The sequence below is a fragment of the Heterobasidion irregulare genome (assembly GCF_000320585.1).
Source record: "Heterobasidion irregulare TC 32-1 unplaced genomic scaffold scaffold_09, whole genome shotgun sequence".
Lineage (NCBI taxonomy): Eukaryota > Fungi > Basidiomycota > Agaricomycetes > Russulales > Bondarzewiaceae > Heterobasidion > Heterobasidion irregulare.
Window position 1 is genome coordinate 1996572 of NW_009258205.1, and position 16657 is coordinate 2013228.

General features: G+C 52.6%; 6 protein-coding genes across 6 annotated transcripts; 4 read left to right on the top strand and 2 right to left on the bottom strand.

Annotated features, from left to right (window-relative positions):
• Nucleotides 1-12: 12 nt before the first annotated feature.
• Nucleotides 13-4745, top strand: HETIRDRAFT_479600 (uncharacterized protein; the record flags this gene model as incomplete). Its single annotated transcript, XM_009552111.1, has 21 exons — nucleotides 13-341; nucleotides 391-412; nucleotides 479-566; nucleotides 623-725; nucleotides 774-891; nucleotides 942-988; nucleotides 1037-1528; nucleotides 1697-2094; nucleotides 2149-2299; nucleotides 2357-2495; nucleotides 2556-2735; nucleotides 2794-2844; nucleotides 2900-2921; nucleotides 2976-3228; nucleotides 3279-3353; nucleotides 3413-3453; nucleotides 3506-3722; nucleotides 3787-3845; nucleotides 3895-4025; nucleotides 4113-4290; nucleotides 4391-4745. Coding segments are annotated over 21 exons (3278 nt in total), but the record flags the coding sequence as incomplete, so codon positions are not given.
• Nucleotides 4746-5731: 986 nt separating this feature from the next.
• Nucleotides 5732-7677, top strand: HETIRDRAFT_325344 (uncharacterized protein; the record flags this gene model as incomplete). The annotated part of the gene is made up of 8 exons (XM_009552112.1): nucleotides 5732-5784; nucleotides 5832-5919; nucleotides 5972-6044; nucleotides 6106-6246; nucleotides 6300-6403; nucleotides 6459-7381; nucleotides 7453-7486; nucleotides 7546-7677. The coding sequence occupies 8 exons, from the start codon at nucleotides 5732-5734 to the stop codon at nucleotides 7675-7677; spliced, it is 1548 nt and encodes a 515-aa protein (XP_009550407.1).
• Nucleotides 7678-8523: 846 nt separating this feature from the next.
• HETIRDRAFT_120964 (uncharacterized protein) lies at nucleotides 8524-10473 on the top strand (the record flags this gene model as incomplete). Its single annotated transcript, XM_009552113.1, has 7 exons — nucleotides 8524-8567; nucleotides 9021-9055; nucleotides 9292-9513; nucleotides 9576-9699; nucleotides 9762-9928; nucleotides 9986-10053; nucleotides 10111-10473. 7 exons carry the CDS (start codon nucleotides 8524-8526, stop codon nucleotides 10471-10473), a joined length of 1023 nt encoding a protein of 340 aa, XP_009550408.1.
• Nucleotides 10474-10797: 324 nt separating this feature from the next.
• Nucleotides 10798-12554, bottom strand: HETIRDRAFT_460477 (uncharacterized protein). The gene has a single exon (XM_009552114.1). It carries the CDS (start codon nucleotides 12452-12454, stop codon nucleotides 11039-11041), a length of 1416 nt encoding a protein of 471 aa, XP_009550409.1. The 5' UTR covers nucleotides 12455-12554; the 3' UTR covers nucleotides 10798-11038.
• A 1976-nt stretch (nucleotides 12555-14530) lies between these two features.
• On the top strand, nucleotides 14531-15210 carry HETIRDRAFT_109035 (uncharacterized protein; the record flags this gene model as incomplete). Its single annotated transcript, XM_009552115.1, has 5 exons — nucleotides 14531-14633; nucleotides 14697-14743; nucleotides 14831-14866; nucleotides 14929-14997; nucleotides 15058-15210. The coding sequence occupies 5 exons, from the start codon at nucleotides 14531-14533 to the stop codon at nucleotides 15208-15210; spliced, it is 408 nt and encodes a 135-aa protein (XP_009550410.1).
• A 298-nt stretch (nucleotides 15211-15508) lies between these two features.
• On the bottom strand, nucleotides 15509-16569 carry HETIRDRAFT_454379 (uncharacterized protein; the record flags this gene model as incomplete). Its single annotated transcript, XM_009552116.1, has 4 exons — nucleotides 15509-15772; nucleotides 15857-16039; nucleotides 16115-16193; nucleotides 16286-16569. 4 exons carry the CDS (start codon nucleotides 16567-16569, stop codon nucleotides 15509-15511), a joined length of 810 nt encoding a protein of 269 aa, XP_009550411.1.
• Between the last annotated feature and the right edge of the window lie 88 nt (nucleotides 16570-16657).

Below are 16657 nucleotides of genomic sequence, written 5' to 3' on the forward strand. Positions count from 1 at the left end.
CTCCATCCCTTACCATGTCAGATGGGCTTCTGAGTACTGTCCACCATGACCCTCGCACTGGCGACGAAGGCCCGTCGACCTCCTCCTCTAGTGCTCGACAAGTCTCAGAGGTCTCGCACCACACGACCGAGCCCAGAAAACCGGAGCATGATAGTCCTGTCAAATCCGCCCCTACAAAAAGCGCAGATCCGCCTTTCAAGTCGAAACTCCCTTCCAACTTTCTGTGGATCCCGGCTAACTGGACATGGTCCAAATTGAAGCCAGTCATTCGATGTGCTTTGGCAGGATGGGTGTCTGTTCTACTTATAGTCATTCAGCCTGTTTTGCGGACTATGGGTCAGGTATGTTATACTAAAGTTGAATGTCGACTGCAAACTGATGACGCTCAAGGCTGGCTTCTTGATAATAATCGGTTAGTAGAGACTTTTCGACTGTGCCACTCATCTGCATTGAATATTGAATGCTTGCGTCTATCCAGCTGCATTTCTTTCTCCGCCAAGCGATCCTTTCATCGCTAACCTCGAAAGGGAGCTTGTTCTTTTGCTCTTTGTTTCAATGGCATACGCGTGAGCCAGTATTTTAGCATCCCGTCCTTTTGAATCTCATACGTGATTGTCTGTAGATGGAGTTGCTTGGGCATAAAGCTTGCTAGTCTAGCACGCACCAATTTTGTCCCAAACGCAAGCATCAAGTCCATCTTCTCCGGCCAATATATCGAAGCTGCTGTTTGTGCATTCTTCTCTTTCCGCACCAAAGTGCTCACACTGCAACAGCCGTCAGTCATCATGGCCATATTCCTTTTCTTTGGCGTCGTATTTTTCTTGTACATCAAAGCCCGGCAAGGTCCTGGGCCATTTCTATTCGCCACTATCTTCGGCTGCATCTGTCTTGGTGCGTAGTCTGATGACCAGGCCCCATGCTTGCACTGACAGGGAACACAGATATATCATTGACGACTGCCGTTTTCTTCCCATACCCATACTATCAAGTAAGTGCTGTCCGCCTGAAGCGTGTGTTCGTTGGCTAATGTGCACAGATTGGGAGAGCCGTCGTCGTTCCTCTCGCACTTCATTCTGCTGTAGCTATAATAACGTCTGCTCTCATCTTTCCATCCACTATGTCCGCACAATACACGGCCCGCTTCCGAGCCGTGCTGGAGCCCCTCGTGGCAGGCCTTCATCATCATCGCTCTCTGCTTTCCATCCCTACCTCATCCTCTGACTTTTCTCCTGCTGAGGTAATCGCATCTGTCGCGAAGGCAGAAGCAGCGCTAGCTCCCCTTGCTGCAACTGCACGTCTCCTAAAACGCGATTTCTCATGGGCACGCTACTCTCCCACCGACTTGGCCAGTCTCCGAAAAAAGCTGCTACGCATGGCGGTCCGCGCGAACGGAATGACCGTGTATTTTGGGCTTATCGACCCGACTCGTGAGCGTTTCCCCATGACGCCTGCTCCCTCTCGACCTGGCACCCCTGCCTTTGGCACCCCCGAACCCTCTCGTCCGCCATCCCCGATCGAAGAGAAAAATGTTGCTAGCCCCTTGACACCTCTGACACCAACGGCCACAGTGGATACACATAACACAGATATAGAGCCGATCTCTCCGCGAAGGGCACGTCATCGTCACACACACTTCAGTATCGCCCAATCTCCGCCGCTGACGCGCACGAATACGCCCACGCCGAGTCTCCGTGAGCGGTCAGGGCATCGCCATCACCACCATCACCACTCGCACCTTTTGCGCGAACTGCATCTCTCTCTTTCGCATCACCATCAGCGCGAGCATGTCGTTGGCGTTTTCGAATCGCAGCGATACCTCGACCTCGAGTCCACACACTTTGCGCATCCGATGTCGTCTCATTTCACCGAGCGCGCCACGTTTCTACTAAAAGAGAGTTGTGATGAGCTCTTGGAGGGCTGTGCGAACTCCTTGAAGGGTCTTGATTTCTGGCTCGAGCAGTCGAGGACGAATCGCTTCGCATTCTGGAGGAATGAACAGACCATCCAGCGCGTTCACAACGAGCGTTTAGAAGCAATACAGACCGTGACCACTAATCTGGCAGACATCTTGAAACGGTTTCGGAAGGATAAAAGGTGAGTTCGCGTGCTGTTGGTGTTTTCACAGCTCTGATCCTCTGTGACACACAGACATCTGGTCGTCGATCCATACAGGTCCGCGTTTGATCCTAGACATATTGGTTCAATCACCGGAGAAGATGTACCTCCCCATCGCTACCTCTTTCACTGTTACGTGTATCAATATCATTTAATGCACTTCTCAATGAACCTCCTTGATTTGGTGAGCTCATCTGCACCTTGCGTGGAAATCTGGAAAATTCACTTTTTTTTGGATCAGTTACAAGAGGCCACCGATCTCGAAGAAAAACGTATCAGCTCTCGACTCTGGTTTCCTTCTATGCCGGTGGGCAATCTTTTCACCTGGAGCATATGGGATCAGACCGTCGATCTAGATCGCGAAGACGATGAAAACCCTGGTACGTACTAACGTCATCAACGGATTCGGTCAACTGATACAGACTTTGCACGATCTGAAGATATCATCCAAGGCATGGACAGTGCGTGGATGGGGGATCTTGGGATGGCGGAGCGGCGAGACCCAGACGCCTTACCTCCTCGCAACCTTTTCGAGAGTCTCATGAACCTTCTGCATCGGATGCTCGAAGCGCTTTCCAGCGGGAACGTTCTTTTTGCCATCAAGGCCGGCGTTCTCACAAGTATGCGAATCCTTCTCGCCCGAATAACTCTAGGCTAACGGTTTGTGTGCCATATCAGTCTTACTATCTCTACCCTCCTTGCTGCAGTCTTCTGCTAGCTTCGCATATGGTATGTCTGCATAGCATCATGTCGTGGCCTGGCTCTGATTTCTTGCGAATGAAAGGTCAACGATTCAATTGGGCAATGTGGGTGTTTTTGTAGTTCGTTAATCTGTCATTGTGTTCACGGTTACCTTTCAGTTTCATGGGGCAGTTGACGATTGCACGATGGCGTGGCGACACCACGTTCGGACTCGTGGCGCGCATCATGAGCACATTCCTAGGCGGAATCGTAGGCTCTGCTGTATGGTATATCTCTACGGGGACAGGCCATGGGAGTCCCTACGGGCTGGCTGCTACGTGCGCAGTTGCCTTCCCGCTTTTCTTTTACGCAAGACTGTACTGGCCTGGGCCACCTATGACAAACCTGATCTTTTTCGTTACGACTGCCTTGGTGAGTTCATCGTTTGTTGTGACTGAGGAGCATGGCCCAACGAAAAGTAGACTTTGGGATATTCGTGGCAAAATACACACTTCCGCGTGGGAACCTTTGCGTACTACGGGATCAACCTTGCTTGGGTAGGTCTGCTATATGTTACCCTACTGATATCCACCGCTGACATCCTCTTATAAATCAGAGGAGATTTGTCCTTGTGGCTGCTGGAGTCACCGCTGCATTGTGAGTGCATTTGGACATATCGAACATCTTTTTTCTTAGTCCATAACCTTAGCGTGTTCTCTTTCCTTCCCCCGTCGACCACCCTACGACGTTATCAACGGAATACGCTGGCGACTACAGCATCCGAAATAGGCACCGTATACTGCTCGATTGTCTCCTTCGCCAACGCCCGGAACACTGAAGACACGCAAGAGATTATACAGAGTTTGATCGCGATCCGCATGAAGCTGAAGCGCTCTGTTGTATTACGAACTAACATCATTTACGAGGTTCGTAACCTTAATCTAAGCACCGCACAACTGTCTCTGACAAGCGGTCTGCGGTTCTATCTAGTTCTCACTGCGCGGAAGGTGGCCCGCGGAGAGATATCACAAGATATTAGAAATTCAACTGTGCGGAACTTTTTATTAGGGTGCCGGCATCTCCTGACTTTCTCCGCAGACAGATTGCCTACCTGTTATCGCACCTTATGTCGGTGGTCGAGCACCTCGAACCCGCGTGGTCGCGCGCGTTCCTCAGAAGGACACGCTTCCTCGACGCCGACTTTCAGGGCGACGTCCTCGCTGTCATTAGTAGGTTCCTCTTCGCGCGCACGCCCCTCCTCGGAAGCAGTGCATTTCTCCGATGTCAGTGCTGACATGAGCCGTCGTGACTTCTAGGCCTCGTATCGACGGCGATCAGGACAGGCAACCCCCTGCCGCAGATAACGCCGTGCCCGCTCTTTGACCGGTTCATCCAACACCAGCACGGTTTGAATGTCATTCGGCAGGAGGCGGACGACGACTATGGGCTCCCGCGCACGATGACGATCGACACGCTCGAGAACGAGCAGTACCTGTGAGTGTTCATTTGCTCTCTTTCCGTGAGACCGAGGCCGAGACTGACTAAATCCCTCTGGCCTCGTTCCATGCTTTTCGTCGCTGCTCACCGACGTCAGGTGTTTCTGCGTCGGCGTATCTACGGCCTTCGGAATCGTGACGCGGCTCGACCGGCTCATGGTGGCGACGAAGGAGCTTGTCGGGGAACAGTACCACATCCATGGCGTTGGGTTCGTGTCCAAGACGGGCGGGGTCGAGATGAGTACGCGGACGAGCTCGCTCAGGCCCGGGCACGACGCGTGAGTGGCCGGGAGTTTTTTTTTTCAGTTTCTGGTTTTCTGGTTGCTTTCTCGTTGTTTGTGAATAGGGTGTCATTGGAAGGCGGTGGGGTCGGGATGGGATACATAGGTAGCATGATGGGTCAAAGACGTTTTCTCTAGTTTCAGTTTCAGTTTTTGGGTTTCAAGTTGGTTCATCGTTGTTAGAGTGTCCTTTCATCTTAGAGTCTGGCTTACGCGTTCGGACAAGGCGCATGGCGGCGTGTAAGAGCATGTCGACGATACCATATTGGGCTCTGTGGGCAACACGTGCATGCACTGGTGTCGATACTCTTGGAGGAGATTATGTTCGCCCGTTTCACTCGACCAATCAATGATCAAAAGGTCGTTTGTCGAGTTTGCCAAACATCCTAAAATAAATTCTCGGTGAGGGATACGAGCCCACGACCTCAGGATTTCAGGATGCTTCATCCCTCATACTCTCATATGAGACCTGCGCTCTGACCAACTGAGTTAACCAAGCTAAGTATGCAATTTTCTGTGTCGCATTCCGTATCCATAGTTCGATGGCAGCATTCCCAATGACTAGGTCCTAATTAGGTCCTGCCAGTTATCCTGCCTGGCCTTGGACCTGATTGATGATTGCCTGCCACCACTACCTTTCTGACGTGGCGGAACATACCGTCAGGTCAACGTAGTCCAACATGTGATTCAACTGAGCCATCAAGTTCCTGCTTTACGACTATCCTGCGATCGAGTTTTGGATACTTGACCTCCATACACGGGCGCATGACAGTTCCTGCGACGTAATGCAACATAACCCTCCTCCCCGCTAAGCGCATCCATTGTCATAGTTGTTATCGGGTCTCCTCACGGTCGTCTCACATGAGTCCCTCATTCCTGAGAACCTCAACACATAGGGACTACGGCTGGACTACTACGATGGTATGGGCCTAGGCCAAGAGGCACGATGGTTCGGTCCTGTTCGGTCCGGGGCTCCGCTCACGCAGTTTCTTTTAAAAGTCTGTTCCCACTGCAGGCGCGTTCTCGAGCCGTTTGCCTCACGGCGTCAGACACGGCAATCGCTCATAGACCGAATCGGCTTGCGAGTTGGCTTGTTTGTTCCCAGAATCAACATCTGTCGGCCTAGCGAGTCCTCACGACCTAACGACGATTAGCAGTATGCTGTCTGCGGGCACCCTGATATGGATATCTCTGCGTCCTCTATTACGATTGTAAGCCTCGGCGGCATGGTTGAACATTTGTCTCACGACTTTTTCAGGTTCCTCGTCGTTGCATCGGGCTTCGCTTTGACTAAGGCCGACCTGTTTCCTCCCGTCGCTGCAAGAGGAGCAGGTCAAATCATGCTGGTGCGTCTTTCTTCTAAGCTATGGGCTCATCTTAATCGTCGTCAAAGCACAGAACATCGCCCTTCCGTGCCTCATGTTCTCACGCATCGTGCCTGCATTCACGTCGGACAACATCTCCGCGCTTGGTACATACCGACCCCGGTCCCATTTCGCTACATACTCACATGTTGCACATTCCAAATTCAGGCCCGTTAGTTCTGGTTGCTTTCGTATATGAAGGCCTTGGATTTATCATGGCGTGGGTGATAAAGCAGTTCTTCTGGGTCCCCCATCAGTTCCGGTACGGGATCCTCGTTGCTGGGACATTTGGGAATGTCGGCGACATCCGTGAGTCGTTCACGCGCTTGATATTTTACTGAACATTGATTGTTTGCCTCTAGCCACGTCCGTGATTATGAGCATCACAGGTGTTGCTCCGTTCAATGGTTCCGCAGACCAGACTTTGTCAGTTGCATACATCTCGGCATTCATACTTGTCTTCTTTGTGAGCCTGTATTGCGCTGCCTTTCCACAACACTCCTTATTATCACTGTATCTAGGTCACATTGTTTCCCGCTGGCGGAACACGTCTGATCGCCAAAGACTTCGTGGGGCCAGACATAGAACCGGAAGAAGTTCGTGAGAAGATGAGAGAGAAGCGCCGATGGATGCTCACAAGTTGGATCTCCTTGCTGCGCAAGATAGCCTCGATCTCCGGCTTTACACGCTCCTTGAGCGAAAAATGTGAGGATCTCGAAGACATCGGTGACGAAAAGACGTTCAAGCCCGTCGACAGCTCAGTTTGCGGTGAATTGCCCTCAGCTCGACATCGATCTCCAACATCCACTCCCAAACACGTATCTTTTTATCAAGACGATGGTGCCACCGTCGCACCGCTTCCATCCGAGCCGAATTTGGCTTCGCACGTCACCTCGCCTACTGCAACAATCACACACATAGATGGTCCCAGCGCACCCGCGTCGCTGCCAATCGATGGCGATGCTTCTCCCGTACCTGCTTCCGAAGGCGTCGTGTTGCGCGCCCCACATCCGCACACAACCAGGCACAAACTCTTAGCAGAGTTGCGCATCTTTGTGACCAGCCTAATCACCCCAGCATCGCTTTCTATCATCCTCGCATTTCCCATCGCGCTTGTGACGCCCCTCAAAGCGCTCTTCATCGCTGTTCCCAACTCACCCATTCCCAACGCTCCGGATGGTCAACCTCCTCTCGCCTTCATCATGGATACTGCATCATTTGCAGCTGGTGCATCGGTTCCGCTTGGCCTTATATGCCTTGGAAGCGCGCTTGCGCGGCTCAAAGTTCCGTGTGGAAACTGGACGTCCATTCCGAAAGGCGCCATCGTGTCATTGGCCGTTGGGAGAATGATTATCATGCCTGTGATAGGCGTGCTCATTGTCCATGGCTTGGTGCATGTGGACGTGATTAGCAAGGATGATAAGGTGCTCCAGTTCGTGTGCATGTACGTCATTCACTATGTATCCTTATTTTGTGCAGTGCATACTGAAACACTCTTTGCGTTAACCGATGCAGCTTCCTTTCATGTCTTCCAACGGCGACGACACAAGTAAGCCGCCTAACGAGCTTCGGGATGTGTATCATTTGATATTTATCCGCGCCCTCCAGGTATTTTTGACTCAAATCTTCTCAGGGACTGGCGCTGCAGAACACCTTGCTCCGTTCCTAATCCCTCAATACATCATCATGTTCGTTTCAATGACCGCCCTCACAGCATATACCCTGCAAACCTTATTCTAGACTCTGCTCGGCATATAGTTGGGATAACGATTCAGTCTTGTGCTAACGGTACACAGTTATGATTCATTACTAGATGTATTACTGACAATAGAGAGAGTGCACCATTCAGGAAACCAAAAACATGTGAGAGCACGTCCGATCGGACGCCTTTGATCACGGGGCCTTATCTCATGAAACTTCCTCTGCTCTGTTGATCTTCGTCTATTCTCGAGGACTATGATATTGACTGGTTCGACAAACGACTTGCTGGTACTTCTTGATACAGAATGCTGTCTCCAAATGCGCAGCAGTTGGATGGCGGTCGAATCCGACCATTCGGCTCCCTTTTGACATAGAATCGCGGACTCTCAATTTCCGATATCTCTTTCAACGACGAGCGACGTTCGCGATGGATTTCTCGTGCATCATCTACAAAGCTAGTCATTCGGGTGACTCAGGGATAGTAGCATACTTTCAAGTATGTGTGCTGTGGCGTATTATGCCGGTGATCACTATCAGATCAGAGTTCTGGCAGTTCGGCAAGGCAAAGCCTCTATTCTGTAGAATGCATCTTCCAGATCTCTTGCGCGCTTGGGGAGCGGGATGTGCACTGGTCCTGATGGGAAATGAGATCCCTTTGTCGCTAGGTCCCTCAAGGTGTACTGCAATTTTGCATTGACGCTGGATATATATCCTCACCCGCAGCACCTGTCAGTGTCATTTAACTCTCCCCTACACACCCCGGTCGACCAGTATGGCCTTTTTTCCTTTCTCTCGCGGCTACAGCCCTGGCTGTTGTCTCGTCGTTGACTCACAAATTCGCTCAGAATAACTGAACAATCCCTTGCTTCGATGGACATTGTACATATGACTTTGGAGGGGGCTGGGCCTTTACAGGATCTTTACAACTTGTGAGTCGTATTCACCATCAACGATACACGACCAAAAGAAAGAAAAGCTGACAGAGTCGTGCGGGAGACAAGACAGGAACGCCGGACTCCATTTCCGACCTGACTACAGCTGCGGGATGGATAATTATCGAATGCCAACCGAATGTTATGGAGCAGGACATACGTGTCGTATGCGCTAACGACGGCAAAACGCCAGGCTGCGATCACCTCCTTTCGAATGGCGCCGAAGGCAAGATCGTCCGGCTTCCCGATCATGTCGCAAATCATTCTTCCTACCTCCTTGGATATGACGCTGATACGTTACGTTAGTGCGGTGGGATGCCTTTTGCCAGAATAGCCAAATCATGGATCTCATCAAATCAGTCTGTTCCGCCTTTGTTGATGAAACGACATGTCAAACAGTCATTGGTCCACGCTCTGTCCTTGGACACAGATTTATCACGCTTTGACCAGGACAAGTAATGCTGTATGGACGCATTTCTTGACCGGTGCGTGCTGATCCCTTGCTCTGGCACAGGTATGGAAATATATCTTTCTCGGCACAAGGGAAGGTGATATCTAAGGGATCCAGTCGACCTTCCTCCCCACTGATCAACGAGAAAGGGCGATACAGAGGCCCGTTAGATGCGTTTCGGCAAACTAAAAGCTGCGCCACTGGTAGAGGGTGTGATCTTCATAGTCTCTCAAAGACGTATCTCTATCCACTGATGCTTCCACTTCCCAGGATTCAGCAGGGAACGCAACGCCAGATTCCACATCAAGCACGAAAAGTCCGTCCCTCTATTCAACACCTCGACCAGCTGTCCTGCAAGTGCCCTCAACGCAGCGCCGCTCAACGCATCGCTCGCCGTCGATGTGGGCATCTGGGTGCAGGCGGGCGTCGAGACCGGCTTCAATTTGAGCGGCTTCTTCCCTTTGATCGTCACGAATTTTATGCTGCATGCTGGTGCGCCCTGCTGATCTGACCTCTCACTCTCGACTCGTCCCGAGATGCTATTTTGAGCGCAGATATGAATGCGACCTTGAATGGCTCCGTGCACGTCCGAGCCGATATCGAAGGCAGCCACGACTCCGGGCGCATCTCGCTTCTCTCGCGCGTGCCGATCCCGGGCGTGAATATCGTCATACTAGGGTAAGCGAATCAAAAACCTGCACGTTATCTGCGACGATGCTCACGAGCCGTCAGTTGATCAGGGTAGCGATGATTGGGCCCTCGTTCGAGGTCCTGGGAGAACTCACGGCGGACCTTGCGCCCGCGCTCGACCTCAACGTCGGCCTCGTGTACACGGCGCAGAATGTGCACTTTGTATTCCCTCTGAGCTACGGGCCCAGCACTGGGACGTTCGCTCCGTCCGATAAAAGTAAGTTACTTCCGTGTGTTTCTGGGCGTGCCCGTCGACTCACGCACACCTCGCAAGGCCTGGCCGTCTCCGCCGGCTCGATGTTGAACGCTAACGCTAACATCACCGCGCACGTCATCCCAAGGGTAAGCACGCCCCTCTGATCCACGTCCCCGGCATGCGCCAACGACGGATGCGTGCAGCTCGCGTTCGGCATCTTCACCAACCTATTCAACACGTCGGCGTCCGTCTCCCTGGAGCTCGACACGTTCGCGACGCTCGACCTGCAGGGAAACGTCCCGCACGCGGCGAGCGCAACAGGCTGCGCCGGCCCCGGTGCGCCCCCCGCGCTGCCCGTTCAAGGCTGCGTCGACGTCAGCACGGGGTTCGACGCCAACGGGGGCGCGGACGCGAATTTCTTTGGCCTGTTCGACAAGGGGGGGCATGTGACCCTGTACAAGAAGAAGTTCGAACTGTTCAGCGTGAGCGCCGTCTCTGCCATCGCGAGAGACTCGCATCGCGCACCGCTGACGAGCCCCGTTCTCCCGCGCCCCGCGTTCTTCTAGCGCGACGGGCAGCTCCAACACGGGCTCTCGCGCACGCACAAACGCGAGCACGCACGCGAGCCAAGACTTCCTCTACTTGGCTCTTGACGCCCCCCAGGTGGCGTCGCTCGTCGAGGGCGTCGTCGTCGGCGCCGCAAAGCAAGCTCGCCCTCTGTCCCTCCGTCCACATCCTGCTGATACCGCATCGCTCTCGCCGCGGGCGGCCTTCCTTCGGCGTCCCGGCGGCTCACGCTGCTGCGTCTCGCTCGGCCGAAGCCGTCGCCGACGACGTTCATCATCTCATGACCTGCTTTCTAGGCCGTGTCTCTCCCATAACGAGTAACGATGCTGGCAGTACGTCTGGATTGTCACATAAACCTACACAAGCGGACTAATACACGAGTCAGGAGGTCATCATACGAAAGCTTCGAAGCACAACCACATAGGTACAGACGGTGCGTGAGAGTTGAGTATCATCAGAAAAACTACCGAACAGGAATTTCGTTACACAAAATGATGTCGTGTCCGAGGCCATCGACTTTCAAGATATAGCTGCAAATCACAGAAAATTCCAGTGAAAAGTCAGCTAATGCAGGGACAAAAGACGGTCATGCGGCATAACGACAAACGACAATCCTTGGTCCTCCAGCGCTCTCATCCGTGCGCATTCGGCGGGTGCGTCACTCTCCATGACCTCCATCTTCTTCCCGCCGAATCGGAGCGTCCTGAGCCGAGTGATCGCACCGCCATCGGCGTCGACTGCATTCGCGGGCAGCGAGACGCGCGATTCGGCCATGTCCAGGAAATTCGTGTGCGATGCCTCCGGATTCACACCGTCGTCCTTCCAGATGTCATCATTGTACTTCTGTCCGATCTCCAGCTCTCGCAACTTCAGATTCTGGCCGGATATCAAGCGTCCGTCAGGGGAAAACTTCAACGTGAGGCGGTCCATCAGGACGTCAGAGACTAGGCAGGTTGAGATCGAAGTGAGGTTTGGCAGGGTGGCGAGAATGTCAGCCAGGTCGTCATCACATTTCCAGTCGAAGAGATGGAGGTCGAATATCTCCATCGAATGGGTGCTGTGTGAAAGCACACGGCGGAGTGCCGGCCATGGAGGCGGAACGAATATCTCTGACCTCCTGAAATCGATCAGAACATGGATGAGCAGGTGCTGTAGCTCCCGAAATTCAAAAGCATCCAGGAGCAGTTGGCAAACCCCCCGTACATGCGTTTTAATCATCAAAAACTGCAAATGATGCATGACTAGTGGAGGGAACACAGCGCCCTTGGTGTCCCAGACGAGATCAATGCGTGAATCTGCAAAATTGAGATGCAGAGAGGTGAGGTTACTGCACCGCGATAACATATCGACCGTGTCAGGAATGCTGGCGGGATGATATGGACGCAGCGAAAGGTGCGTCAAATTGGTCCAAGGTAACGTCCACTGTGTCGATGTGAAGCGCATGACTACTTCCCGAAGTCGAGGGGCATGGCATAAGAGGTCCGAAAGAGAATCTATTTCGCTCGATTTTATATCTTTAACGCATTGTTCGAAGAGAAATCTGGATAGGACGGACTGCTGTCTGTCTGGGTGACGGGATAATAAGTTCAATGCGACTGTGGCGTCCAGAACGATGACACACGCCCAACGGTGAGCGTGAGCGACCAGCATGTCAAAGCAGGCCTCTATGTAGTCTCCAATACCCATGGCATAGATGGTGATGGTGAGAGGAAAATGAGTAGAACGAGCAAGCCAAGATCCAAGTGTCTGTTTGGCAGACGACATGAACGCTTCTTGGGGTGTCCCGATATAGATATTGGACCATAATTGAGGAGTGTCCAGAGCGATATCCCGCCATCTCTTGCAGACCGTTGTCAAGAGGGTAGGCGCATTGCGTAACTTGAATGAAGCCAATTCATCCGTGGCGTCGAATAGACGGGGGAGGCAGTGGACGAAGATCTTAGCGATGATCTCGGTAGGAAGTCGCAATGTGCTGTCCATGGAGCGATCTCGAAGATAATGAGGTTGGGTGTGCTGGTCAATGTTCAGCTCGAGCTAGTTGGAAGGAAGTCCAACGTTCACCGACAGATCACTCGATGTGAGGTCGCGGCGAGGCAACTTGAATGTACTGTCTCGAAAGGGAAATAAGCCAGGTCGAGCAAATAGGACCTGAATTCACGTAAACAGTTACCTTCTATCTGCTGTGTGTCGAACGCACCTCTGTGTACGACGACATCTCCAGAGATTCCGCTTCTATCATCATCGACTATCTTGACTGTTTGCGATGTTTGGAATCCGGAACATCACATCAGAGGACACGGTGCATGGCCAGCTAACAATACTAATAGGTTTGCACACGAATCTTTTAGGTTTTGACATCAAGCAAGATGCCTCGCAGGTTCTAATGAGGGAAGGGCTCATAGCTCAAGGAAACTCGCAACAGTTCTAGGCCTTTGGCAGGCAGCGAGCCTCCCTTCAGTTTCTCGTCTCTTCTTCAAGCTGGTCTAAGTGTTGCAACTGTGGACCTGGCGGGATCACTATGCTGTTACTCCCTCCTTTCGTCCTTCAGTGCTCGCCTCAAGCTGGTTCTACCGTGCCCACATGACGGTGTACGTCTAGAGCTCCTCTTTGGCTGTCAATCCCTCTCTTTCATCTCCCAGAATAACTTCGCTCGCTAATGACTATGGAAGAAGCTTTGCTCACTAACATCTACCTCGCGTCCGTCCGTCTTGACTTTGCAACATGGCTAGAGCAACCAGCTCTAAGATGCACGCGCGAGGTTTTGACCGGATGGCTCCTCGACAACAGATTATTCTGCGCTAATCTCAGCTCAACTCCGATGCTAGGTTCTCAATATACTCAGTCGGTGAAAGTCGTACCTGGGATCTCTTCTGGCAGTACGAAGCGCATATCGTGTTCCTTCTTTGTTAATCAGAGATCTGCAATGCGAAGGTCACGAAGGTCAGGCCATGCAGCCCCTCTGGGGTTAGGTACGTCGCGAGGACCAGAACTCGCATACAATATGACTGGTCAGCGCCGAGAGCGACTGGAGCGAAGGTGTTCAATGCTCTGTATGGGTCTCATAGTGTTCAGTCACCTTGATGGCGTTTCTCGGGATGAAGCCTTTGGAAGAACTTATTCTTGCTCAAAATCTCGCTCAAAATCTTGCTCTCAGAGCTGTTGACCGGTCCCTCTGTAGGCACCTCGATTGTTTATCAAAATACAGATTTTCTCCATCTCATAGGTTTGGACACTCAGAGACTCAACATTACCTTGGAAGGGTTGGGATTTTGCTAGAAATATTTGTAGCCGTTCTTTCTCTCAATCCGTCCTTGCAAAATAACTTTTGCGCTCCATGTAGGCAACCTGGCTTCAACTTCGCTTGTGTGTCACCGATGACTTCACCGCTCCTCTGATGCACCCGCCACATATGATCTAGATGATGCGCCTGGCCACCCGAACGGCGCCACAGCTCAAGCGGTGCAATTTGCGAATTGACTCGTTTGTCCATCCCTTACACTGACAGTTTCCAATTTCTCTGAGGCAAATGTCCAACACCGATCACCGCTAGGATGCGCGTGCGTGCAGTTTCTCTCTGTCACCATGGCCTCTGTGGCCGGCAGCATCATAAAAAACATGCATCATAGTGGTACGCCCTCCCAATAGCACATCTTCATCTTATCATCTCCTCCCCTCTGAATAATGGATCCCGTCCCATATGTTGACTTTGTCCCATACGTGCCGCAAAGGTATCACCGCCGTCAAGATGACATTCCGCACGATTCAGTCAAGGAGTTTGCCCCATTTCCGCATCCAGGATATCTGTTGGACTTTAGGAGTTTGGAGACGCTACGCAAATTAATATACTGTGAGGCGCTTCGACTATCGGGCATCTTTTCGATCCGTGCAGACTGATTGCGGTTCCAAGCTTCTCTCAACACCGTCGTCCCTTTGAAAGAAGACGTTGCGAACAGACTGCTTCTTAGAATTGTTGGGACGCCTTTTGTAAATAATACCATGTAATATTGTCTGTCACTCGACTCACTGACCGAGGATACGCTGCGTCGGGTCAACCATATGGAGAACTTCCGCTGTCTCACTAGAGACTCGAACAACAAGGCCGTCTACGGCCCCTGGGATAGAAGCAATGTAGTTGAGATGGGGGGTCAACAAGGGCCTGGTGCGTCTGGACGGTGTGCTTGTTCGACCATCTTTTTGCTGAGTTGAATCATCATCATTCAAGGTCGGCGTCGCCATCCCTTGGTATATTGTCAAGATGCCCACCACTCGGTAAGCGCAAAGAAAGCGCGAGGGTTCTCGTCCACCCTTGGTTCGGAGAGACATTCCTATTGGCATGATCTAATTTCACCACCGTAGCTGGCGGAGGAGGTGCATGATTACTGCGAACGCCTGGTGAGCCGACTCATTGCTCTCAGTGTTTTGTCTTCAATCTCGTCTCACGACATGATGTTCAGCGCAATTACCTCGTGGCGGAGGAATTACAGGGACGTCGAGGATGGGTGTGGAGCCCTGCTACGATTGTGGTACGTCCGAGCTCAGAATTCTGTCATCCTGTTCTCACGATGCTTTGTCCCTCTCTGCAGAGCCCCTTGGGCGCACCGATCGTAGTCAAGTACAAGCCCGGCTCTCTAGCGGCGGAGCAGTATGGGAGTCAACTCGTGCACGTATTATGTGTCGTTCCTGATACCCAAGACGCTATGCGATTTCTTATGGGCATGGGCCAGCTCATAGGGTGATAACCTCACCAGGCTCAATCCTTAACGCCTTCTCTAAGATAATAAGCTCATGATCGTCGGGATGGATGTCCGAAAAATCGATGTCTTACTGTTGTCCGAATCTTGAACGACAATAGTTTTAATATATATTGTACGGCATGTTGTATTCCGTAGGATAGGACATGAAAGCATTCCGTGATAGCAGACATGAAAGCGAGAATTAAGCAGCGCTACACCAACAATACAGCACAGACTTACGGGGACAAAGCGATAAATAATCAGCAGGAATTGAGATTCCGGTCTGCGCGGGTGGTGTCGGTCAATGTTCGGCGAGGTCAAAGTGTCGGCTCAGCGATCCCCACAATGTCGCCTGCTGTTGCCCCACATATTTGACCATCTCCGCGCGACATGTGGAACACAGGCCGGTCAGACTGAGACCTGGCAGCGCGAGCGTGCCCTGCACCTGCCCCTTCACGAGCTCCCAATTCTCCACGGGCTGCGATATCAGGTCCTGCATGTTCAGCAGGCACCGCTGTCCCGCGGGCGAGTGCCAAAACCCCGAGACGAGCGCGTGGCAGGACATCTGGTGCAAAGGGTTGGCGGTCAGGGTCGGCCCCGCGATGATGAGATTGGCGTGCGCGAAGGGGAGCCGTCAGCCGCCGAGCACGAGGCGCCCGATGTCGGCCTCCGAGAGCGAGGCGAGATGATGCCCGTAGGCACCGCCGAGCTGCTGCGTGCGGCGGTTGAGGTCGTAGAAAAGCGCGGAGAGCAGGGCGTTGTCGGCGTAGTTGATGGAGCGGAGGAGCGCAATCACTGCGGCGGGGTGCACGATCAGATCCTCGGTGTGCGGCTGCGAAGCGCGCAGCGTGGTGCGCGTGCGCGCGCGAGATGCTTATCCAGGGCAGAGGGCCAGGCTGCGCGCGACGCGATATTTGTACGCGAGGCGGAGGATACCGGAGAGTGTCGGAAGTTTCTCGATGGTGATGTGGGAAGCATCGATAGTGCTGACAGAGGAGCAGGGAGAAGAGAAGGACCAGGCGAGTGAACAATGGATGAGGAGATTTTGAGTGGCGAGGCCGCAAATGGGTTTACGCACAAACCATCGTGTATTGTGTTCAAAAAAGCCTCCATATCGTCCTTGTCGTCGACGACCTTGAGCAACGTACAATCGCGCAGGGTGTCACGCGCGGGGGCGAGCATCTCCTGGAATAAGGTGGAGTGCTTGAGGAGGATGCCGCGGTGGACGCGGAAGAGGGTCTTGCCGCACTGTAAGATGACGTCTCCGTCATCGAAGTAAAGCGCTGGGTGATTTATGAGCAGCTCGGCATCGAGCTCGGTGCGCGGGCGTTCGCGGTCAGAGGGTGTATCGATGGAGGCCATGCTCGTCGAACCTGTCGCTAGCGAGGGGAAGGGTTTCCTGATCACGTGACAGCGTCTTCGCTAACGTCGCGTCACTGCTATTCGACAA